The 26,949-nt window shown below is 38.4% G+C and overlaps 1 protein-coding gene across 2 annotated transcripts; it reads left to right on the top strand.

Annotated features, from left to right (window-relative positions):
* Window positions 1–1,927: 1,927 nt before the first annotated feature.
* On the top strand, window positions 1,928–26,813 carry LOC139954421 (tubulin tyrosine ligase 3-like). Of its 2 annotated transcripts, none has more exons than XM_071954217.1 (17): window positions 1,928–2,567; window positions 7,645–7,743; window positions 8,412–8,625; window positions 9,947–10,054; window positions 11,009–11,202; window positions 12,486–12,651; window positions 13,467–13,561; window positions 13,902–14,030; window positions 14,560–14,674; window positions 15,116–15,494; window positions 15,987–16,135; window positions 16,527–16,767; window positions 17,409–17,631; window positions 18,111–18,323; window positions 18,860–19,136; window positions 23,460–23,534; window positions 24,509–26,813. In XM_071954217.1, exons 1-17 carry the CDS (start codon window positions 2,124–2,126, stop codon window positions 24,934–24,936), a joined length of 3,549 nt encoding a protein of 1,182 aa, XP_071810318.1. In that variant the 5' UTR covers window positions 1,928–2,123; the 3' UTR covers window positions 24,937–26,813. The 2 variants fall into 2 exon arrangements, with proteins under 2 accessions (XP_071810318.1, XP_071810317.1); XM_071954216.1 differs by having other exon boundaries at window positions 24,506–26,813.
* Window positions 26,814–26,949: the final 136 nt, after the last annotated feature.

Here is a 26,949-nt window from a genome sequence, read left to right as displayed (position 1 = left end):
TGAGGAGATGTCAATACTGGAATGTCACGTATGTGTTGTTCACTGGAAAAAAAAAAAACGATTTTAAATCGGGGAAAAAACCCACTGAACAAACCAACCGAATTGTCCGTTTGTTGAACAAAGACAACTTGGCTGGGGCGGGATTTGAACTAACGACCTACTGATCAACGTGCCGGCGCGCTCCTATTGTTGTCAATGTCTTTGTTCGAGGGTGGCAGTCAGGATAAGCCGTACAACCGTTAACTACCGTGTTATGTCGCCAGGGATCACACCAAAGTTTGCGAAGCAGGGAAACTGACTCACGGTGAATATTAAATCACTTTGGGTTGAAGATGGCATTGACTAGAGCGGGATTCGAATTTCCTATGGACTAAATATTTTAATCCCCAAATAAAATTCACACCAATGTATAAACCAAAATGAGTTTCCTATTGGACTGAGTTTGGATTGGATTGATTTGTTTCCAGTTCAGAATCGTTATTTCAATAGCAAGGCCCAACCAAATCACACAAAATGCTTTTTTTCAGAGCAATTATTATTCAATTTTCATTAAAGGCAAAGTAGCCTATCCTTTGTAGATAATCATACTTTATAAACCTGTGAAAACTTCATTTCAAAAGGTGGTAGCGATTTTTGAAATCTCGCCGAAAGTCCTCAATTGGAATACAAACCTGTTAAAGGCAGTGGACACTATTGGTATTCTGTCAAAGACTAGCCTCAACAGTTGGTGTATCTCAACATTTTGCATAAAATAACAAACCTGTGAAAATTTGAGCTCAATCGGTCATCAAAGTTGCGAGATAATAATGAAAGAAGAAAACACCCTTGTCACACGAAGTTGTGTGCGTTTAGATGGTTGATTTCAAGACCTCAAGTTCAAGACCTCTCGAAATCAAATTCGTGGAAAATTACTTCTTTCTCCAAAACTATGGCACTTCAGAGGGAGCCGTTTCTCACAATGTTTTATACCACCAACCTCTCCCCATTACTTGTCACCAAGAAAGGTTTTATGCGAATAATTATTTTGAGTAATTACCAATAGTGTCCACTGCCTTTAAACGTATCATACAGTAACGTTTCTCAGATTCAAACTTGTGTGATTATTTTGCCTTGAACACATTAGGCCTAGGAATGCTTTACACTATTGAAAAATGCTGTACTTCCAACCAAAGTAACATAATTGTCATCAATTAGGAGTGATTTCCGAACGTACCCCCTTTGGAAAGAACATTAAGGCTTTTTTGTTAGTCTACTGGTGAAAAACAATTCTCTAAGGAGACCTTAAAGTTTTTGTGATGTATTTTGTAAGTTTTAGTATTTTTTTTATATAATGAATCCAACCGTATGTGGTTGCAAATAAAATGAACCTTACCTTACCTTACCTTTTTTCACCGAAAATCGAGGTTATTTTTACTACTCACAGAACCAGTAGATTTGAAGCTTGAACATTTACGAGGATTATAATGTATTGATCTTTATTAGCTCTTATAGACCCCTACAATATTTTGTTGAGTTGTGTATTCGGCTCGGGCACTCTCTGCGTGGGATAAAAACAAAGTTTTAAAAAGTAGATGAATTTTTGGTTGTATCATAATATTTAGCACAAAAGTTGATCTGACCATGGAGCAATAAACAATTTTGCTTCATGAGCCGACCTCTGATCCGACCTGCTACTCAATCCACTGTTGTGGCAAGCCGGGATGATCCTCGTAATGTTTGACCAATAATCTAATCCCATCACAATAGACTGTTGTATGCAAATAATGGGTGACCACAAAATTGAAATAGCGCCCTCTTGCTACGCTGGTAACATAGCTGGTACCCGGGGTATGCTGTTCAGAGGATACGGACGCCAACGGTTGCCAGTGAAATTGGATATAGGTTATTTACATGACATTGAAATAGCGTGCGTCCATGGAGATAAACAACATGGGGATTGGCTAGCGCTGAAGGTATGTTCGCTCATTGTTGCTAATTGTAATCACAAATAAACCATTATAAGTGAACTAGCACCGCACTGTAAATTAATTAAATTATAATGATGTAGAAGGCAGGAAAACATAAAAGTTCTTGTGAGATTTCTTGGGCCAGGGAAGTACCCCTTAAAAAGGGGGTAAACGGGAATGCTTCAGTTGGATTTATCGACAGGGATCATCAGCCAAAGTTCTTTGGTGAAGAAACTTGCGCCGCCCATGCACGGCGAGGTTGATAACTTGACGACCGCCTTCGTACCATCGCCGTCGAGTGAGGGTCTGAATAATGGCGTGTCCACCACCTCCAGCTCGACAAACGACCTGGCCATTCCTCATCGTTTCTCCATCGAAACCGATCTTGCCTACGCCCCTAAACTGAACACGACATCTTTGAGTCTAGCCCAGGGGAGGCAGTCGAGATCGGGGCTGCTGCAACGGGCCAGGGCAACGCGGCTGGCTGCGGTACAGCAGCACAACCAAGATGAGTGCACCTTCAAACCGCAGATGAGTTCGGCGAGTCTCAAGATTGCCGAGACGCTTGGGACAACGTTTATGGCTAGACAGGAGCAGCACTTGGAAAAACAACGAAAAATGGTATGTTGAGAACTCGTTTGTTTTCTTTGTTTTGGATTTTGACACTTATCACAGTACGTATTAAATCTACTCATCATGCTCATGCTAATCAGACGAATACCCAATCAGACATGTCATGCATTGCATGTGCACTCTTGTCTTATCTAACTAATCGAAAAAGAAGAATTGTATTGTATTGTACGTACTTGTTGTAGAAGAAATAATATAGGGTAGGCCTACTCCAACCAAGAACTATATGAATGAGGTTTGTTCCGTTATTAACTCCAATATTGTTGGGATAGTTTTTCATAAAAAAATATTTCCTCAGATGTCTGAGATGAGAGTTTGTGTCGGTTTGCAAAATAAGGGGCGGGAGATGCGGTTAGTTCCCACTGACACTGTAACCTCACTGGAAATGTAGATTGAGGATTTGACATTCTTGTGAAAATACCGTGACAGTGTTTGCTGTTATGGAAAACTTTCCGTGGCACGCCACCACTTTTTCATTTGATATGAAACAATATCTATTAATAACATAATTACTGTATTTGTGTGACTTTAATTGCCATCTTTTTGGATTATTTTGCCTAACAGATAAATTACGATTAGGACCTACATCAACAAAAAAAACATCTTTGACCTTATACCTGTGAATACTCTCACTAACACACCCATTGCGTCACTAATTCATCAATAATCAAACAATTGTATATTGGGATTATTGGTGTATTGTTGACATATTGCGCAGTTGATTCTAAAGAAAGGTGGTAAAATCTCAACTAGAAAATCATCTTCAATTTCCTTTGTTGTTAACCATTAAAAAAAGGGCTAAGTCCTGCCAAGAAAAACATCTGAGTGGAACTCACTTTCTACAGATGTCATGGTGCTACTTCAGTGCCCAATTTCATTATAAGCCTGTATGTAGTACACAAATTTGCTAAGCACAGAAAAGTTTAGCTTTAAAACAGAAAATGGTTTAAAAATTCCAGTCAAAGTTGCATCAAGTCTATATATGTGTGACTGGTGTCTCACTCGATTTTTGCTTAGCAAAGAACATCTCAAACGAAGACTAGATTTTTCGAGGAGAACGAATCTTCTTACAAAAAATTATGTTGAAACAAAATTCCCCAAGATCATAAATTTGTGTATTACATTTCTATATCTAGGCTCCAACTAATACAAATAAATTGCTTGCAATAAGCATTGAACAAAAATTAAAACTAAGGTCCTTTTTTTTTGTCAGATATCCTTTTGCCAGTCACTCCGATAATTTTTGTGTGACCATTTAACAATGCATGAACGGTAAATTGGGTAATTCCCTTTCTTGTTTTGAAACCCTGACACAGATTCTTATTCTCTGAGTTTCTTTTTTGATTTGTCAAAATTCAGCTCAGTTTCATCATGGTGTAACTTCACCTCCAACATTCAGATCACTTGTTTTATTGTAGTCATAAATTACCTTAATATAATGCGCAAGATTTGCACAGACTATTGTTTAGGGCTTTAACCTTATTGCACCAGAAATTGTCTGACACAACATAAAACTTGGTTTAAACGACCACCAAGTTAATTGCCCACGCAGATGTACCTAGCTAAGCTGTACTCCATGGCCACATTAATCATAGATGAAGAGACAATTAAGCAAGAACTGTTCAATAAAATCATTGAGAACCAGACATAATTTATTCAATTGTGCTCTTCGTCTCTTTGGTAATTGCTCAGCGTTTCCTTGACGTCTTAACGTGTAGCCTTCACAACTAGGGACAGACTTTTAATCGATTGGAATGAATTATTTAGATGCTCCACTCAAATGAAACATACAGCAGACAAGGTGACGGAATTGCCTCTGCATTGTATGACTTCACAGTTGATTGATTTTGGAAGGCAGCCAAGGACTGTACAATGGGATTTAAAAGGCAATTTTGTCTTAAAATATAAATCAGTAAATTGTGACTAATTTATGGCTTCTCTGTTAGCGTTACAGTGCAATAAAGTCATTGTATACTTTCAGTATTATTACTCTAATAAAAAACGGCCATAAAAATGTACTTGGGGAGAAAAAAATTGTGACTGTTGAAATTGTGTTTTGTGAAACAATTCTCGTCGCTGGAATTTCTTTTTAGAGAAAGGGATAAATAACAAAAACCAGTCAATCTGAATATTATACATTATGTGTATAATATAGGGATTGATAAATTCTCACAAGTTAGTTTTATACATTTAAGGCCTATAAAGGACTCAAAGAACAGACTGAGTTCTTCAAAAGAATTAGCTGGACAACTATGCACACAAATTAATTTTTTCTTTTATTTTGAGATGAAAACAAAACCATAGTAAAAAACAATTTGCAAACACTAATATCAAAAATGCCGCATGGTGTGTAAATGAATTTGTTTCAATGACAATTTAATTAAATTAGGCCTATTTATTGATAATATTACTAACAGATTCAAGGAGAATAATACAACATTTGCCTAGCAGCATTTGACTTATTTTAAAGTACATTTACTTCATTGATTTCACTTCTATTTATTTATCATGTTTTGTTTGTTGCTACATGTAATTGATTATTACAGGCTGTAGAAGTGACAAAATACAGAAATTGTAAACACACAGTCAACAATCAAAACACATGTGTAACATATCAACCAACACTAAATTTACCAGAGAAATCTCAGGCCTGGGGTCGATTTCACAACAAATTGCATGGATAGTCCTAAGTTAGGACGAGTAACTGGTCCTAACTCGAGATAAGACTAGTCCTAACTCTTTGTGAAATCCACCCCTGGAACTTCATCTTTGAAATGGCAAACAGGCATGATACTCAACAGAGGCAAAGAAGGCGATTGCCTTTGTGCCCCCTGGTCATTGCCTTGGCGCCCTTGAACTGTTCCAGTAGAAATTTACAATTTACCGAGTAGAAATTGCCTTGGTGCCCTTTTCCTTTCAAAAACGAAGCATATACAGGCCTGGGCAAGGCCATTATCATTCACAAAAACCTCAATTTAGTTAGCCCTACATGTAGGCCTATCATGTTTAGTCTTATTGTACACAACACGCAACTGTCTCATTCTTACATGTATTCTTTTTCTTTATTCAGCATTTGAGAATGAATCTTAAAGTCAATGAGAAAATGGAAGCCAATGGCCTGCGTGTAATTTGAGGGCTGAAATCTGCAGTAAAAAAACCTCTCAATTTAGTAAGGCCTACATGTATCGTGTTTAGGCTTATTGTACAGAACTTTATCACACTGTCACCATCTTGGTCATGTTCCCTATTTTCAATAGTAGAAATGAATGCTAACATTCATTGTGCGTGGCACCAGAAAGCAAACACTTGTAAGCAAAGTTTACACAAATCTGCAGTTTACTTAAAAGTCAGTCCATTGCGAACACTATCGATTTCACAAGGTGTGTGGGTTGAGCCAACTCTGTACACAGTGAAATGTGAACACACAACAACTGTGCAATGCTGGTACCTAGCGGCTGGTAACAACCAAGTTAACTGAAATCCATATCTCCGCTGGAGGTACCCAGTATTGAGTTCAGGAGTACATTGTAGGAAGCAAGAGACGCTATAGCTTTGTGAAATATGATAATTTCGATGACCTTATAATTCAATAATATTTACATTAGACTTGACTTTGATACTATCACTTCAAATATTTGACACAGATCTAGAGAATGATTACTGGAGAGTGTTGAGCTCAGATGCAACTGTTGCCTGCTGTGGACGTAGCATATCAATGAGCCACTTCGGAATGTCAGCGGAGCATGTCTGTTACTGCTGACAACGGGGTTTGTCTATCTCCCGTAACCTTATTGTCAAAAGGTTATGGGAGATAGACAAAATCCGTTGTCAGCAGTAACAGACATGCGCAGCTGACATTCCAAGTGGCTTTTTTGCAAATTTACATTGCACCTTTCAGAGCTTTCAAGTTTCAATAATTTGTTTTGGTCGAGCTAAAATGATGTTCACATGATACAATGTATGCTGCAGTCGATTTCACGAAACGCTAGGATCAATCCTATCTCGAGTTAGGACGAGTAACCCGTCCTAACTTAGGATGGGTTCAATCCCAGGTCAAAATTTCAGTTGAACCTAGTTAACTGGGGTCAACTGGTTCAACTGGATAGTGATCAAACTCGTCCATTTTCCATATTAACCAACTGGTTTGGACTAGGTTTAACTGTGTTTAACTAGGTTGAAATTATAAACCAGTTGGTCTCTGTCCATTTTCCTTATTAAAGGAACACGTTGCCTTGGATCGGTCGAGTTGGTCTTTGAAAAGCGTTTGTAACCGTTTTTTATAAAATGCATATGGGTAGAAAGATGTTGTAAAAGTAGAATACAATGATCCACACAAACATGCCTCGAAATTGCGTGGTTTTCCTTTTACCTCGTCGACTAACACGTCGGCCATTTATGGGGGTCAAAATTTTGACTCCCATAAATGGCCGACCATGTTAGTTCGCACAGTAGAAGGAAAACCACACAATTTCGAGGCAAACTTGTGTGGATCATTGTATTCTACTTTTAAAACATCTTTCCAACCATATGCATTTTATAAAAAACGGTTACAAACGCTTTTGTTTTGACCAACTCGTCCGATCCAAGGCAACGTGTTCCTTTAAACCAACTGGTTTTAACTGTGTTTAACTAGTTTATCAACTGGTTTCAACTAGTTCCAGTTAAACCCTGTTTAACCAGGTTCAACTGGAATTTCGACCTGGGATGCGTTCTACGTATTTGGATACGGAACTGAACCCGTCCTAAGTCCTAAGATTAATCCTAAGTTAGGAAGAGTTTGGTGAAATCGACAGCCCAGGCCTAGGAATACCTGTAGGACATTGAGGCCAAGGCCTTCCTTGCCCCTGGTCATGGCCTTGGTGCCCTTCAAAAGTTGCCCCTTGATTTTCTAATGACATTTCTTGTGCAAAATAAAAATGGCCTTGCCCTTTCAACATGTTCAATGATGCGCATGTGATCTGTGATCCACTTGGTGTACATGTATACAGCTTAGTTCAAGTGCTCAGCTTCACATACAAAACATTCAGAATTCTGAAACTGACACCTTGTTCCTTTGATCCCATCCTAGATGGAGCAGAGACACCAGATACTGTACAAAGGACGCCTCAGCCCAGTCAGCGTCGCAAAGTCCAAGAAAAACAGCATTACTTCCCTCAGAGATAAAGAGGTAAGGGAAATAAATGTAGGGACGCCAAATCCCACTGCTGTAGGCCTAAAGAAAATAATTTGTAGCTTTGTTTAGCGAGACCCTGAGAGCTAATTTCATTTGCACAATAGCCTCTTGGGTTATCATTATTTATTTTTTTAATTAACCTCATCAGTGACTTGCCATGATTCATCTTTGCCCTAAAAACAATTATAAAAAACTGTACTATCAAAGTCTTATTTAGCGCACGTATCTACCAAACAAGGTACTCAAGGCGCTGAGTATATACAAACTTTCAGAATGATATGTTATTGCAGTGATGAATTCTGAGACCCTATTATTTAGCACCTTATAAGGGTTTACAAGGTGCTGCGGCGCATACAGCAGCCACAGCCAGGAACACCGGGGCGAACCCCTTCTCTTTTTGATAAGTGCACTGGGTTCTTTTACATGCGTTACACAACACATGGGACCAACAGCTTTACGTCCCATCCGAAGGACGAAGCAATGGAAATGTGTTTTGCTTAAGGACACAAGTGTCCCGGCTGGGGATTCGAACCCTCACTCTGCTGATCAGAAACACCAGAGTTTGAATTCGGTGCTCTAAACCGCTCGGCCACGACACTTCCATTAACAACCTAGAAATTAAATAAACAAATTAAAATTGTGTTTTTCTTTTGCTTTGACAGAATACAGAGAGTTCTCAGACAGCGTGGGGCTCCCCAGTCTCCACCCCTAATCTGAATGAGAGCAGGGTGGCTGCCGACATCGCAAACGGCAATACAAGACTAGGGGTTGGGGCCTCCGTATCACTGCATATGACCACCCCACTGAACCCTGTCAGGGCAGGTCGAGGCCCACCACCCATGCAGTCATCTATGCAACTACAGAGGCTTCAAGAAGGTAAATTTAGTAAAAATCAATGACCATAAAAACTTAATTACTAGAAAGCTGTTGATGTTAGAAAATATTGTTAGAAAAATTTGCGGCCAGGCCCTTTTGGGGATTTTTAATGAATTTTCTATAGATTTTCTATATATTTGTATTTGATGGTATTTGATGTGCTATTTTCGAAATTTGTATGACGTTTTTGTCTTTGTACCCTTTTGTGCCTTTGTTATTTTTATTGTCTGGATCGCCTTTAGATAGTGATTATTTTCGCTTTTTGGTTATCCGCAGGCTTGTTCTCTGTGTGGTCATATTTTTATTGCCTATTCTTTGTATGTACTGTTTGCCTGGAAATAAATAAATAAATAAATTTTTAGAAACGACACCCTTTGGGCTATATAGTTTAAGGTACATGCAAGAGGTAATTTTTTTCACCCCCCAAAAAATGAACCTGAGAGAGGCGTCAGGCATAATAGCCTATGCATCTGAAAACACACACATTATCTATGCAACAGGGGTGTATTTTCTTTCATTATATTCTTGCAACATCAATGAACGATTGAGACAAAATGTTCATACATGTGTAGGTTTGTTTGTTTGTTTAATGCATACGTTGAGATACACCATATGAGGATACTAGCCTTTGACGATTACCAAAATTATCCTTGCCTTTAACGACACTGGACACTATTGGTAATTGTCAAAGACCAGTCTTCTCACATTTGCATAAATTAACAAACCTGTGAAAATTTTAGCTCAATTGGTCGTCGAAGTTGCAAGATAATAATGAAAGAAAGTTGTGTGCTTTCAGATGCTTGATTTCGAGACCTCATATTCTAAACTTGAGGTCTCAAAATAAAATTCGTGGAAATTACTTCTTTCTTAAAAACTACGTTACTTCAGAGGGAGCAGTTTCTCACAGTGTTTTATACTATCAACAGCTCCCCATTACCCGTTACCAAGTAAAGGTTTTATGCTAATAATTATTTTGAGTAATTACCAATAGTGTCCACTGCCTTTAAAGTTATTATACGGGATTGGTAGGGCTGACAATAGTCGTAGGCAGTGTTCATTGCTCTGTTCAACCATGAAATAACAAGCGTAACAAATTTGGGCTTATTCCATTTCTTCACAATGAAACAGTGAAAAAAATGCAATGTTTCAATTTGGGTTTGGAAACAACCTAAATCAGCGCTTGTAAGGTTTTTTTCAGATGAAGAAATAATAATTATTTTGAGTAATTACCAATAGTGTCCACTGTTTTGAAGAGTAAGAAATGGTATGCAAAAATTTGTCAATACATTGTTTAAACTATCATGGTTTGTTTTTTCTCTAGGTCCGTATATGCAAAGTGGAGCTAGCTTGGTCTTAAGGAGACAGAAGGCACTCCCAAAACCCAAAAGTTTTGGTTTGCATAAGAGAAGCTCCACACATCCTGTGGAAGGTAAGTTGGTAATATTGCAGTTTATATACCTCATGTATAGAATCCTCTACTCTGATTGGTTAAAAATGGAGTCATGGAAATAGCTATGCCCCCTTTTTCTATCTAGATGACGTCATAGTGACTATGCCCGGGGCATAGTCTATTGACTATGCCCGTCCTGGAAATAACACAACTGTGATAATGTACGACTAGCGTTCCGTGTCACGGCCCGACCATTTTTTGCAGACGACCTTTCACCGTAGTCAGTCTTGTTGATTAGAAGATTCTTTATTCGGTATATAAAAGAAATATTTACTGCTTAATTATCGGGGAATAGTTAAAATTATAGGCCCTCAGTGATGTCAAAACCATGGCTAAAAACATGCCTCAGCTTCGCTTGGGGCATAGTCATGGTTTTGACATCACCTTGGGTCTATAATTTTAACTGTGCCCCTCATAGCAGTCAATATTTCCATATTATGTACTCCTTAAAAAAATACTATGCGAAAAGCACAATCAAACTTGTGTTTGAGACCCAATTATGGTTACAAATCAAAAGCCAAATTTCATCGGCTATAAAGCAGAAACAATTCAGGCTTGTATGCTTCGTTTTTGAAAGGGCAAGGGCACCAAGGCATTTTCTCCTTGGTAGAGGGCACCCCTATGCAAAAATTGTAAATTTCTACTGGAGTATTTTAAGGGCACAACGCAATGACCAGGGGGCTTGAGGCAATTGCCTTCTTTGCCTTTGTGAAGTATCAGGCCAAAAATGAATACTTTTTTCTTGAAATTGTTGTGATCCCACTCACCAAGTTTCAATTATGAAATTGACTGGCTATTTATTTAAGTTTAAGTGATTCCTTAAATGAAGCAGATATTTTTTAAACACTGCTCTAACCACATTACTCACACATTATGACATTTGGGCAGTGGTTGAAGTTGTCAAATTCTTTCTCCCCCCCCCTCCCCATCTAGGCGTAGAAAGTAGCGAAGTAATGGAATCGTCCAGCACCACTCCTCCTACAAACCACCAAAGAAGCAAACCTGTGACTTCCCCCGAGCCTGGTTCATCCCCTCGTAGTAAAACTAAGAGTCTAGTCACAAGGACGACTGCACAGAGCGGAGAGAGACTCAGGCTAGCGAAACAGACTGCAGAAAAAGCTCTCAAGGTATAATTCAAGTTATAAATGAGAGCAACTAACGCCCCCCCCCCCCCACCTCATTAGCTTTTTTGAGGTATGGCGAACGTGATAGGAGTGTACTGTTTGGTTTGGGTGTATACACACAAATTTAACCAAACCTTATAGTGTTGTAGCATTGTGTCATTCTCAAAAAGGCTTATAGAGTTGGAAGAACAACGATCTGCTTAGCATGAAACTTCTTCCTTGATTAAAAGAGGATTACCAACCAAATTTCCATTTGTTGCATTTTGCTTGTTACTGGTATTCAGCTGTTGTTTGCTTATCCTGAGAATCACATGGAAATTTGGTTGGTAATCCTGTTTTTATCAAGGCAAAAATTTCATGCTAAGCAAATTGTTAAGCTTTGCAGCTCTATGAATTTGTAACCAGCTTCATGGAGCGAGCACGCTTCCATGAGCTAGCAAGCTCCATAGTGCTAACCATCTCATGGAGCTAGCTGGCTTAAAGGCAGTGGACACTGTTGGTAATTGTCAAAGACTAGCCTTCACAGTTTGTGTATCTCAACATATGCATAAAATAACAAGCCTGTGAAAATTTGAGCTCAATCGGTCATCGAACTTGCGAGATATGAATGAAAGAAAAAACACACTTGTCACACAAAGGTGTGTGCGTTTAGATGGTTGATTTCGAGACCTCAAGTTCTAAATCTGAGGTCTCGAAATCAAATTCGTGGAAAATTACTTCTTTCTCGAAAACTATGGCACTTCAGAGGGTGCCGTTTCTTACAGTGTTTTATACCATCAACCTCTCCCCATAACTCGTCACCAAGATTTTATGCTAATAATCATTTTGAGTAATTTCCAATAGTGTCCACTGCCTTTAATGAAGCTATGTAGCTGGATTTATGGAGCTATCCAGCTTCATAGATCCTAATTTCAGACCTCTTTGTCAGCAATGACTCTCATTTGCATTTATCACATTTATCAATTTTACATAATTCATAAAGAATCTATACAGTGGGATTGAAACAGATGATAATAATAATAATAATGTAAGCATTTATATAGCGCCCCACAAAGATCAGAGCGCTTTACAATTTACATACAAACAATCAATGCAATGACAAAGATACAAAAAACAGTTTAAGCAAAAACAAACACAAAATGCTCGGATTAAACAAATGAATGAGTTTTTAGTGTATTTTTGAACAGCTCCAGTGTGTTGGCTTCCCGGATGTGACGGGGAAGGGAATGATGGGTCACACAACAAACTTGAATTCACTTCTTGTCACTTGTCTTTAACGTTCACAGATGAAGAAGGTCTTCACCATCCAGGGCCCGTATCCAGTGGTGCGAGAATGTTTACGCTCCCGAGACTGGGTGGAGAAACAGTATCGCACCATGGCACCCCACAAGGTCAAGAGGAAACAAGGAAGCGATGACAATGACACAGATGACACTGACGATGATGACGACGGTAAGAATGTCATCATGTCACGGCCTCCATTGTCCCTTTGTCCTGGCCTTGGTGCCCCATCAACAAATTTCCCCCGACTTAAAGATTTTCCAATGGAAGTGCCCTTTGCAAAATGAAAGTGGCCTTGCCTTCTCAAAGATGAAACTCCAGACTTGTGTCAGGGTGAATTGAGCTTGCTAAGTGACATACATTGAGAGTTCATTTTCAAACCTGTTAGGAGAATAATACTATGTGTTGTGCTGTCTCCAGAAATTGTCTCTCCAAAACTAAATGCGCTAAATGTGTTTGAAAAGAACATCCCAGACTTTATCCCCGATGCAATTTTAACATTCGTCTCATATTTGTTGTATACAGTACTTTGCTTGGTATGTTTCTTAATGTTATATGGGTGATATTTTGTTTTATCTACGAGTGTTCAGTTTTGGTCTATTTTCATTAGCTTGCCATAATGTTTGTGCCAGTTCGGTGTTCAATGCTTTTAATTTAATGTAGAGTTTTGTACTTTTATATTTTAGTATCTCTTTTTTTACTTTAAGTTCATGCTTTTATTTTCTGTATTTTTATAAACATGTATGTTTTTTGTTGGAGGGGTCTGGGAGGGCACATCGCTTTGATGACAGTTTTTAAAACTTTTGCCTTATTACCCTGGATGGCCCCTACCAACAAAGAATTATGTCCGAAGATTGGACAAAAATAAAAAAAATTGTGGTGACAAAACATTTGTTTTTATTCTAAAGTCTTTAAACCAAAAGAAGGCAGCACAACTCTGTTGGTTGAGATATATTTAAAATCTTAACCTTTCTTTATCCAAACAGATGATAACAATGACACCAGTTACAACATGGCACCAGTCGACAGTGACGATGATGACAACGGCCTGGGCGATTCAGACAACATTTACGGAATAATGGTAAATATAGTCCCCTCATCGAGTCCTTTTTTTCCCACAAACGGATGTAGACGCAAACCTCAAATTCCCTGAAAATGGTTCATTCTATTGACTCCAATGAATTCTACAATGGGTTTACATTTCCGCACATTTTGATAACATCCTTTTCCATAGTTTATTTTATAGCAAATGGGTTTTTTTGTTGCACATTTTGCCAAGCAATGTAAGGAAAATGTTATGCACTATGGAACAAGAAGTTTAGGGATGTATTGCCAAACAAATTTGACTTTTATGAAATGTACTATCCATTGCAATATTGTTATCAACTTCAATTATTATGAATTTGTTTGGTCTGTTACAGTCGAGAATTGTCCGAAACTCAGATCCCTTCTTCATCTGGACGTGTAGACGAGACACAATCAACTTCAAGTTCCTGAGGAAGGAAACTATAGTCAACCATTTTGCCAAGAATGGGGCATTTACAACAAAGGTAAGATGGGCAATCTCTATTGTTGTCTTCTCTATTGAAGTGACGTAGTTTTCGAGAAAGAATTAATTTTCAGTGAATTTGATTTCGAGACCTCAGATTTAGAATTTTGAGGTCTCGAAATCAAGCATCTGAAAGCACACAACTTTGTGTGACAAGGCGTTTTTTTCTTTTGTTATTATCTCGCAACTTAAACGTCCAATTCAGCTCAAATTTTGACATCTTTGTTATTTTATGCATATGTACACCAAGTGAGAAGGATGGTCTTTGACAAATACCAATAGTATCCAGTGTCTTTAATTCTAAAAATAAGAAGCTCTTGCAATTATGCAAATTTGGCCATTCGGTCGCGATTCAACCCATAATCTACCTAAATATTTAGTGAAGAGTCCTGCTCAAAGGCAAAAGTGTCGATCGGGCGCTATGTCTAAGCTGTGTGTTTATTTTGTGCCCATTTAGGTACTCTGCAACTGCTAGGGGTCAGTGGTGCAAACAAATTAACCTAATGTCTTGTGTGTGGTTTTTTTTCCAGAGTGGTCTTTGTACACATCTTCGTAATCTGAAATGGTATGAGAGTATGGATGCAGACTCCTTCTATCCCCGCTCATATAAGATCTGTATAGAGGAGGAGAAGCAAGCCTTTCTTGGTAAGTGTAATATTCATTCCTTTGAAATTGAAAATTAGAAATTTGTAATAACTAGACACGGAAACTCGTCCACCCCACGCTCTGTAAATATGTTACTGAAAAACCTTCTGAACAGAGTTGAGGACTACATGTAGGCACCAACCACGTCATCTGTGACACAAGCTTGTCTCGTTTTGTCAAACAAGTGGCCAGACTTTTAAAAACAAGACTGCATAGTGTACAATAATTATTCATAATGAAAAAGCCTTGGACAAGCCTATCCAATATTCAATTTTGGAGTAGCAGTAAATACATGGACAAATACTGGATGACATGTGACGTGTTTCCACCAATCAAATGACAAGGATCTGTGTGGGTGTGGCTTTTACTACCACATCAAACTGTTAACATACACCTCATCAATTTTTCAAGGATATACTTTCTTTTTATTTGGACCTAAAGCTGACTACAGGTTAAACTGTGCCTGCAGCATCTTGAAGTGGGTCGTTCAGAGACACAACGGTGAACTAGACGTCCCCATGGACGACAACGAAGACATCCCAGAAGAAGACACGGTCAAGTCTGACGCCGAAGACGCCCCAACCTCGCCCAGAACCTCACAATCCAAACCGGCGAGCAACAAACAATCCAAACAATCCAAATTGAAAAGGAGAACTAGTCCGGTCTTACCGGCATCCTTGATCCAGACAGCCATGGACATTGTGCACAATTACCTCGACGAGCTGAGCCACGAGTTCATTGATAGGAGTCTGGACGTGCCGGAGTTAATGACGGAGAAACAATGGGAGGAGTTCATACGACAGTATTATCAACTAATTTTGTAAGTTTGTTATTGGTTTGAGTTTTGTGTTTGCTTTACTGTAAACTGATGCTGGGCAAGCACTGTATTGACCATCTCTTCTTGTTGCGGCCTAGTTTCATGGTTCTGTTTACCCCCAAATTGTGCACTTACGATCACCATTCTCTGCTTGCAAGGCAAGCGACAAATTTCTGCGCTAGCTGTGTAAGCGTAGATGCCTAGTTATGTGGAGTATGCTTGCGAACAAGCCAAAATTCCCCGCTAACCCATGATTAAAGCCCGGTTCATACTTCCTGCGAATGCGATTCGAATGTTGACGTCATAAATTTGCAAGGAATAATTCGCAGCAGTCAACTTTGCTCAACTCACTTGCGAAAGGAGGGTTGTGACGTCAAATTCATGTCAAATTCGCTTCGCATTCGCATTCACAGGAAGTAGGAACCGGGCTTTACTTCCAAAGTTTTCTCATTTACAACTTTCAAATTAAGAAATTTCTTTCTTGCTTGTTAACAGTGACGGTGGCGTCATAGCAGACTCTGGCTCTCAGTGTCCAACATGTGAGAGTATGCTGAACAGGGTAAGGGGTGTCTCACCCCAGCTTGACATGGACGGACTGCGCAATACTTGGATCATCAAACCTGGAGCTAAGTCGAGAGGCAGAGGTAAAAAAATCAACCCCACCGTTTTTGTTTGCTTTTCAAGAAATACCTCATCATAATGCCTAAATATGCCCCGGTGTTCCTGGCTGGATTGGCAGCATATTGCGCCACATCACCTTGTAAACCATTACATGGTGCTTAAGGATTAGGTCGTATATCTCAAAAATTCGTCCCACTCCTTGCAGTAATAATACCTGGCGCTTTGTATCCTTTGGCAAAAGGCGCGTTATAAATATGGTTATTATTATTTATTAAGTACCACAACCAACATTCTGCTGAAACACTAGAGCTAAAAAAGTCTGATGCTCTTAACTGGTCCGCTACGACACACCAAAGAAGAAGCTTATCAAATAATGTGGTGCTAAAACTGTCCTTCATCTTTTTATATTTCCAGGAATTATCTGCATGAACAAGCTTGAGGACATCCTCAAACTAGTCGGCAATCCGACCATCGTCAAAGAGGGCAAGTGGGTAGTACAGAAGTACATAGAGCGCCCTCTGTTGATTTATAACACCAAGTTTGATATCCGGCAGTGGTTTCTGGTGACCGACTGGAACCCCTTGACCATCTGGTTTTATCAAGACTCGTACCTTAGGTTCTGCACTCAACCATTCTCTCTAGATAATCTAGAATCGTAAGTATAGTACTGATGTCGAGATATAGCCCTGATAATACCGATATATTGCTGATATATCATTTATATATAACTGTTATAACACTGTTTTATCACTGATATACCACTGACATACTACAGACATGTAACTGATATATCACTGATATACCACTTACATACTACAGACATGTAACTGATATATCACTGATATACCACTGACATACTACAGAAATGTCACTGATATATCACTGGTATATCACTGTTATGTCATTGATAAACCATTGACATCTCACTGATGTATCACTGACTGATATACCACTGATATACCAATGGATATATCAGTGATATGTCAAGGATGAGACATTTTACAGTTTTATCTGACCTCAACCTTTTCTGTCTACCTGGTGAAACAAAATAGCTGTATTTCTTCAGATATAAAGAAATTATGCTATTTGATCTACCTAATGCTTATTTATTTTTCTTTTGAGAAAATAGAATTAGCTGTTGCAAACAACTTACCAACAAAATAAAATATGGTATAAATGAAAAAAAATAGTTAACGGCCCGACAGTTCGACCCTCGCAGAGTCTTTCTCGAAGGCTAAATGACAACACAACAAACATCAACAGGTACTTAAGTTTAAAACTTTTGTTTTCCAACAGAGCAATACATCTCTCCAACTTCTCTGTCCAGAAGAATTTTGAGAATGCGACGACCCGTTCCTCGATGCTCCCCGATGAGAACATGTGGACCAGCGGAGAGTTCCAGCAGTACCTGAAGAACAGAGGGTGCGGGAGCGTCTGGCAGGACAGCGTTTACCCTGGCATGAAGAAAGCCGTCATCGCTGCACTGCAGTGTACACAAGACATTGTAGAAATGCGCAAGGTGTGGAAATAAAACAAGTTTTCTGAGTTCAAGTCTGAAAAACCTGCTTGGCACAGTTTAGCTAAACAACATAATTATCTTGGCCCAAGTTTATTTACTTATCACAAGTTGGTTAACCAGTCCAAGTGAATTTACTGTTAATTTACTGAGCCCAAGTTATTTGACTTAATTAACCCAAGTTAGTTGACTAAATTAACCCAAGTTAATTGACTTAGCAGCAATTTTGTAAAGAACCATTCATTAATCCCAATTCCATTGAATGATTCTTTTTAACTCAGAATGCTTTCTCATTTCTTTATCAAATCCAACACCAAAAACCTTTTTACAGAAAAAGAACAGTCAAAGAACCCCTTTACTTGAAATTTCTCTGTAAAATAATATTATTAGAAATTACTTCCTTCACTTTCAGCACAAACACAGAGAAATCCTTGAATTAATTCCAGAATATTTGAAAGAATTGTTTAATTCTTGATCTCCAGAATTCGTTTGAGTTGTACGGAGCGGACTTCATGCTGACAGAAGATTTCCATCCGTGGCTGATTGAGATCAACTCCTCCCCAGCGATGGGTGCCACTACCGAGATTACGGAGCAGCTCTGTCATGACGTCATCGAGGACACCATGAAGGTTGTCCTGGACAGGAGGCATGATAAGAACTGTGACACGGGCAAGTTTGAGCTGGCATTCAAACAGGTGAGTTATTGACCTTTTTTTATGAAACAAAAATTATTTTTCACAATTAATTCAGTAAGGACCTATTTACTTGTTTGCTTGTTTTCTATTGCTTACTTTGTTTTGCTTTTGTCTTGTTTACTTTTTTAATCAACTTCTTGTAATTGCTCCTTTGTAATTGTGTTTTGTAATGTTTTGGTAAAAAAAACTGGTAATAGTAAACGTAAGGGATGTCTTATTCGGTAGAATGCTGAGACGGCCCTTCGATGGCCATACAGCAATGCCATTCTGAGGAAAGCAAGTACGTAATTATTTTGCCATAAAAAAAACACCAGGTGAAGGTGTAAAAAAGAGACTGAAATAGGACTTGTTTCACATCAATATGCCTTTGAAACTTTGAAATGAAAAAAAAAAGGTCTTTAATTAACCAAGAAATAATCTTGTATAGAAGTAAATAGAAAAATTTATTTAAGAGTGGTATGAGAATGTAATATTGATCTGAATTGAGTTTCAATTTTTAAGGTTTTCTCATCATTCACTTGTTATTCTCCCCACAGCATCAAGTAACGGTGCCGCCATACGTCGGTGCTCAGCTTGCTATCGAAGGGACCGGGGTGAGGAACCCCTTCCTCAAGATACACAGGCAGAGAAGCCAGCCTAACATCATCAGCCCGAGACTCGCCGACGGGTCGCCCCCAGTAGTCCTCCGGAAGACCACAGTGCAGATGAGCCCGCGGAGGTCCAGCTACAACAAGGTGGAGGCCACGTCGACGGAGACCGACCCCGAGTCCATCAAGGCAACCAATTTAGATGAAATGACCCGGAAGCTAGCAGGTATTAGTAAAGATGACTTAGAGCTCATTAAGAAAACCACCCGCAAGGTCAGGAAGGGGCGTCGGAAACGTAACTTCCGCTTACCCAATGTAAGCCAAGAGAGCGAAGTCGTTAGGGAGGAGTTAAAACTCAGAGCGGTGACGGTCAAAGGGTCGGGGGTAGAGGGAAGCCTGGCCCCCGAGCAAAGAGTTGGCCTACAGCCATACAAATCCCTCAAAGCTTACACAATTTACAATCACAAGGCGAATATAACGCCCCCCACCCCGATTAGTCCTGTAAACCAAGTAACTGAAATACCAAGCATAGGGTCTTATCATATAGGGCTCCCGAAGAAGGCTAAACAATCCACGAAACACAGGTCGGTGTTTAATCCCAAGCTGAAGATGCAACACCATAACCCTGATAAAAACGGCAAGCAGTTTGTTGTTTGCCCCAATGGCGTTTCGGTTTACTCCAGCGCATAATGCTATAATAAACATAGGTGTTATACCTTATTGGTAAGGATACAAAATATTGTTGAATTTTAGGCTGAAAGCTTGCTGATTATGAAGTTCATGTAAAGCCATTATTTATATGAAATAGTTCCCTCTGAAATGAAGTCGTGTAAGAGCCACTATTTCTATGAAATATTTTCCTCTGAAATGCAGCTGAAGTTGGTCGATGCAAACCAAAGTTAAGGACAATGTGATCGCATACCGAAAACTTTGCAGCACATGGTTTTCACTATTTTGTCCTGACTCATAATGAATCAAGTTAAAAAGTTCACAGGTTCGTTGTTTCATGGTTGATCGAACAAACCTTAAACACTGTCTGCAACTTCATCTTTCAGCTCTACCAATCCTGTTAAATCCCGTTAAACAAAGATCCAAAATGGAGCAAGCCTTTCACTTTCAAAATGGAGCAATATAACTGGGCTAGACATTCTCTCTGCAATTTTTCAATTTGGCTTCTGATGGATGACACCCAAGCCTACATCTGTATGGACTGTAAAAGGGGTAACCCTGTTTCAGCCCCAGGAGTGGGTGGCAACATCCCCTGGGAAAAAAATTGACTGTAGCCCACACCTTGCAGTGGCCTTGTGTGTCTGGCGACTTGCATAAAATAAAATAAAATTATAGCACATGATGTCTTAATCCTACATGTATGATGCACATTGTGGTTGGAAGTGACCACAAAGTGGGACATTCACAACAATTGAAATATAGATCAAATCTCTGCTTCAGTTGGTTGATATTGTCAACAAAATACAATCCTACAAAACACGCAAAATAGTAAACAAAAGTTCTACAACTCTAAAATGCCAAATTATAAGGCCCTCCCCTCTGATACATTGTGCAATGTTTTTTGTAGGTTGTGGAGTCAAAACATTCAGAAGCAGTTCCATTAAGCTGAACCCACCACTGTTTATTTTCAATTGCTAAAAATTGAAATAAACACAAATATGAAACTGCCAATTGCTAACCTGTGAAATACGCTTGCTCTTTATAAGCAAACATTTCTGCTAAAAGAAGCAGAAAGAATTTGCTTTCCATTGGCAGTTCCTTGAAATCCGGCCCCATCCCCAAACACCTCGCATTAACCTTCTCTGCGTAGTAGAACTGCTTTCAATCTACCTCATAGTAACTACACACACATCAGCTGCATATTTGAACTCTACACAAACACTGTATTGACCCTTTGCCACATGTCACACGCGGCGACTGTGCCACACTCGCCATTTTGGTGGGCAATATAGGTTTACGTGTAAACACCGCATCACCTATAACTGAATAACGCACAGTGACATTGCCAACCAATATGGCGCATCCAAGATTATTCTGATGATGACGACAGGTAAATTGGGTCAATACTACCGTTTTTTAAGAAATTGGGGTTTGTAGCAACATAACTTTTATAAACTCTTTACGTTTTATACATTATAGATTTAGCAGATGTTTTTGACAAGAATAACAACTGAAATAAGTAGTTTAAATACTCTGTAAGTTTTCATTGAATACTGTTGTATTCTGACACCATGCTGACATTAAGACTCATTTTGAGTTGGTCTTTATTAATATCACTTTATACTTTGCAAAGTGAAACGTTTCACTCTAATTAGTTATGAATATTTTTATTTGGTAATCGTGAAGAAGCCTCTGAAGAAGGCCCGGTTTGGATTGAAAGCTAAGGCCATCTACCCTACTCATTATATATATGGTAATCGTAATAGAAAAGAGTAACATTAGGCTGCGGAGAATTACAGAAATGTGTTGAGTGCCACATTTGGCCACATAATAAAAAAACATGTTTAGCGTTCTGGCTTTTTGAAGAAAATAAGAATGACCTCTCCCCCCCCCTTTTTTTTATTAATTGTCCGCTTTTTTCTATTTGGAGTCCGACACATTTTTAAAGACCAACTGGGCTTTTTTTTTTAATTGACTTTTGTTTTGTTTTAGATCTTAAAATGTATCATTTTTTCCCGTAAAAAAGAGAGGAGACAGCCTCTAAAACGGAACCGGGCATGAACGCTAGATATGTTTTTAGTTTTGTTTGGCCTTATCCGTTTTAACCAACATTCGTTTGAATCCATGTGGATAATCTGTTTGGTTTTTTTCTTTCTCTCATACTTGATTGATTGCTGTTTTCATCTATAGGCTCTATGAGCACAGTACAGGTAATAGCACCGTGTGCTCACCGAAACCAATTCTCCCAACCCCTTTGGTGTGTTACCCAATGCAATTATGTTGTGAGAATTTAAAGTTTTGGAACTCTCTTGGGAAGTGTTTAGGGTCTTTGAGCACTTTATCTAATTCTCCCAACTTGTTTCATGTGTTTTATGATACCGTAATGTTGTGAGAATTTAAAGTTATGGAACTCTTTTTGGAATGGTTTAGGGTCCACCGTCTTTGAGCTCTTTATCTAATTCTCCCAACTTTTTTTCATGTGTTTTATGATACCGTAATGTTGTGAGAATTTAAAGTTATGGAACTCTCTTTGAAATGGTTTAGGGTCCACCGTCTTTGAGCACTTTATCTTATTCTCCCAATCTTTTTCAAGTGTTTTAAGATGCAGTAATGTGAGAATTTAAAATTTTGGACATGTCTCTTGGGAATGATTTAGGGTCTTGGGGCACAGTCCATGCTCACTTTATCTAAATTCTCCCAACCTTTTTATTTGTGATTTTTAATGCAGTAATTGTTGAGAGAATTTATTTTGCAATTCAGGGATGTTTCACAATACTGTAATTAATCGCAACATCGTGTTGCTTTCCTGTGGTTTTGGTGATGGGAACTAGTGTGGAAGGTTGTTGTTTTTCCACGTTGAAAAAGGATGTTGGAATTCTTAACTGATTCCACGAATGTTCTCTTTTGTAAATCAAATTGACGTGGCTTTCCTCGATCCGTCAAGGATTCTATCTATTGGTGGTCCTGGTGAACTTTTTCGGGACAAATCCAACGTTTTGTTTTGTTGAAACCCTGAATCTTTGTTCCATCAAGCAATATTTGTGTTGGGTTCTAGAAGGAATTCTTAGGGTTGCTATTTCTCTATTTTCTGTGCTACTTTTCAAACTTCATCCATACATTTCCTGCATGATGACCATTTTTAACTTCTTGTATTTGTGTTTCATTGTTTTGTGTGTTGGTCAATTGTACATTCAATGTGTACTAATACTTACCTAACCTTGATGTTGTAATACTGTGACAAGTGTTTGAATAACTGAGAGAAACATTTTGCAACTTTCCATTTTTCCTCCAAGAGAGATGTGGTTTCAAAAATGACCCTTGTTAAATGTTTTTGAAGCATACAAGATTATTCAGATGTGCAGTTCATTACATTCTTGCTTCAAGAAAACACAGTTTTTGTGCTTAACTGGTGAAAATATTGAGCAGTGCACTGTTTAATTTTTGCCAGGAATGGTTAAAGAACAGTGTGAAACACTACTTTTAAATGATTAATTTCCAAGAAAACCGTGTGCAATTTACCCTTGTCAGTCTATTCTCCCAAATCTCCCTAACCTCTAATCATAGTCAACCAAAGGACCATAGACCTTATCCCAAATGCTCGGTGCGTTAGGCGTGGAATTAGGTGCATGTGTGTGTCTAGCTAAGGATCAAGTTTGATCGCTAGCTAGACCAGCATGCACCTCATTCAACAGTTAGCGGTTGCGCAATGGGTATTTTTAACATCACTTTGTTGTGTTCTCATCTCGTACTCATAATCTTCATTCAAACTCATGCAATCATGTAATCACATGCAATCCCACTAATCCCATGTTAATCCCATGCTAATCCCATACTTCCATGTTTAATCATCCATTCGCATGTTTCTGTTTTTCTTCTGCAGCATCGCCTGCGTTTACGCAAGCTAAATCATCAAATGGTGAACTTACGCCACCAGATAGCCAACATGACGCAAGTTGTACGTCAAACAATTTTACTTCTTAAAATAAAATACACACTTCACTCTCAAAAAGCCATTTAAGACAAAATGTTGCATAAAACTAATAGTTGTGTAACAACTTAAACTATCCCTAGTCTTCGTCACTTTAAATTGTATCATGTTTAAGTCGTCCATGTTATCATAATAGTTTACCCCTTTAATAAAAAACATCATCGAAACTTCAGTAGCTACCTGCTGAAGTTTTAATTTTGCTAATTCAAACAAGTAATAAATAATAATTAACTGTATTTGTAATTATTACCCCTCACAGACCTAGCTATTAATAAAAGCATCTGGCATGTTTGTATACTGTGCAAGTCTCCCTTGTTTTCAAACACTTTGAGAAATCCCTACAGAAATTGAAGTTTCATCTTTGAGAGGGCAAGGCCATTTTCATTTTGCGAAATCAGTAACTCCTATAGTCTATGGGAAACTTTTAAAGGGGCACCAAGGCTATAGACAAGGGCAAACAAAACTATGGCCCCTGTGTATATAAACTCCAGGCCTGCCCTGGGTTCAACAAAAATCCCATATAGCATAAAAAAAAAAAGCGCCCTTAATGGGTCTCATTGTTTGAATGCTCACAGGACTTGCACAGTCTAGACCTCTCACCAATTTGGGAATGCATGGTACACTCATTCACATTATGTTGTTTTTGTTTTTGTTTTATCCCCATCCTCCGCCTTCCTGCATCCTTTCCCTCATCTTTTGTTCTCTTCAACCTTGTCACCTCTTTTTCCTCTCCTTAACTTTAATCATCCATTCTTAAACATTTCTTTGTGTCATTTCATTAATCTTGTCATCCATCATCTCATTGTTGTCTCATTCAAATTCTCCTATTTCCTTGGCTACCTCATCATCCTCACTCTTCCTCCTCCCCTCCTCCTCCTCCTCCTCCTCATTTTTCATCTTCTTTACTCGCCTGTCGCTCTTTAATTCTAATAAAATAGCAGGGAAGATAGATGGAGCATGGGGCAGGGCTTGCTCTCGCTGCAGGAACGGTATCCCAGGGGTCAAACTAGACGATGAGCAAGCCAGAAGGGACTGCACGTGCCAACGAGACAGTGTTGTCACCCCCATCCCTGATGACAGTATCCCGACCTCGGGTCATATAACACCGGTCAAAGGTCGTAGGTCGCCCGAGCTGATACAGCGCAGTGGGACCTTTGTTAGCAACAGGCAGGGGGACTTGGTGACTTTAAGCGGCCCCGATCCCATACAGGGACACCATAAAGTAGGAAAGGCTGCGTTTAATGCTGGCAGGACGCGTCCGAATGTCAACAGACAGCGAAGGGAAACAAAGGTTCAAATAAGAGGCGCTGAAGTCAAGGTCCTGTGTGGAACGTACCCTTTTACTGTGGCCAACAGCTTAATCAAATAAGCCTGCCACAAAAAAAAAAAAATTAAGCGACTCAATGAATTTGGGCCCAGGTTTACTCTTTGGTTTTTGTGGGAGAAATTTTGATAGTGACATCAACAACAAAGCTTAGAGACTGAAAGATGGGGTTATAGAATGGTACCTACTTAATTTAACTACTAGAATTTAATGACCTTAAAAAAACGTACTTGTTGGGAAGCACTGCGCTGTTGCAACTACCTCCATGGTATAAACTATTTTGGGAAAGGATTCCCTTTGAAGTAATATTATGGTGTGGATTGTTCTGTCACCTCCAAAAAATTGAATCTGAGAAACAATTTATTCATGATTCGTTTCTCAGGTGTTTGTTAGTGAATTCTGCTGCCAGAGATGCAGTTGATACCCCTGTCACCTCGCTAAACATGGATGGATTTTTTATATATATATATATATATATGTGGGGTTTTTTTTTGGTTTTTTTTTTTTTTTTGGGGGGGGGGGGGCGTTACCAGCAAGTAGACACTATATTCAGCTGAAACTTTCACATGTAACTTTATTGATAATTTTGCCTATAAAACAGCATTACATTGACAAAAAACAATCTATAAAATTGGTTGTTGTTTTATTGCATACAATCCAAGTGACAAGGCAAACTCAGAATCACATTCACTTGAAAAAAAAACCCCCAAAATTACCTGTGTTGCAGATAATTAGCGACGCTTCAACAAAAAAATATTAAATACACGACTGGACAGAAATACTTCTGTTCTTTAGCATCAAAAATGAAAGTTATATCTCAGGAGGTCTCTTTTATTCAACATAACAACAAATTGTTTTTAATGTTGTTAATCAATGTGTCTTCATAGAAGATTTTATTCTCATTTAAACAAAAAAAATGTTAGATTTCGTTAATGCTTCTTGGTTTTATTTTTTGAGGTTTGAATACAGAGTGTTTCTGTAAATTGAAATATACTTTAACAGCGTGTGGATTAGACCTTTAATTGTATTACCATTACATTTACTATTCAATCATTAAAATGTGTACTATCAGTTCAGATAAATTAGCAAAATGACAAATCTATGTGAAGACTATCGGGTTATTCCTTTCAAAAGAAGAACAAGTAGTTAATTAAAAGTTGAAACAATTACTAAAAAATAAACTTACAATTTAATTAACTATAAACCAATAACTGTATGCATGTAACACATATATCAAGTACAAGTATATTTATCAGTTGTTTTAAACACTTTTATCTGGATGTTGAAAATTATTATACAGGATTGGAAGAGCTGACGATAGTCGTGGGCAGTGTTAATGCACTATGGCTTTGTTTCAGAGGGAAATATTTCATCAACAAAGTTGTCTGGTATGGACTTCATAATCAAGAAGCTTTTAACAGTGTTTACCAGGGGTCGATTTCACAAAGAGTTAGGACTCATCTTATATCGAGTTAGGACGAGTAACCCTGCTTAACTTAGGATTAATCTTAAGGTCTGCATGCTACAGTGCAGGGTTGGGACTCGTCCTAAGTCCTAAGATTAGTCTTAAGTTAGGAAGAGTTTTGTGAAATAGACGGCAAATCCTGTAAAATACTGTTAAACATAAGTAAACACAATAACAGACATTTAACTCACAAAGACAAAACTTTCCCATGGTTTTGTAATGATGTTAATTCAAGCAAATAATATATAAGTTTATTAAACTGCTTTCAAATCATCATCTTCTCACAGCCACTCAGTACATGTTGAACAGGTTTTATTCAAAACTACACATTTGTAAAAATCAATTTGTTCCTCTTGATAGAAGAATTTGTAAATATTAATATTATTCTTATGCTTTAAGCAATAATCATGTAATAAGTCTTTTGTAATACAGTGTATACATTATTTTGATTAATAAAGAATTGTTATTCAAATATTTGTTATTATTTTGGCCTTTGCTTGTTCCTTTTAACTTGCAAGACTGTTCACTTCCCTAAAGTAATATGTATAAAGCAGTTGTTAAAGGCAGTGGACACTATTGGTAATTACTCAAAA

Source organism: Asterias amurensis, chromosome 2 (assembly GCF_032118995.1).
Source record: "Asterias amurensis chromosome 2, ASM3211899v1".
NCBI classification, from domain to species: Eukaryota; Metazoa; Echinodermata; class Asteroidea; order Forcipulatida; family Asteriidae; genus Asterias; species Asterias amurensis.
The sequence above is the reverse complement of the archived record's forward strand: the minus strand, read 5'-3'. Positions and strand labels throughout refer to the sequence as shown.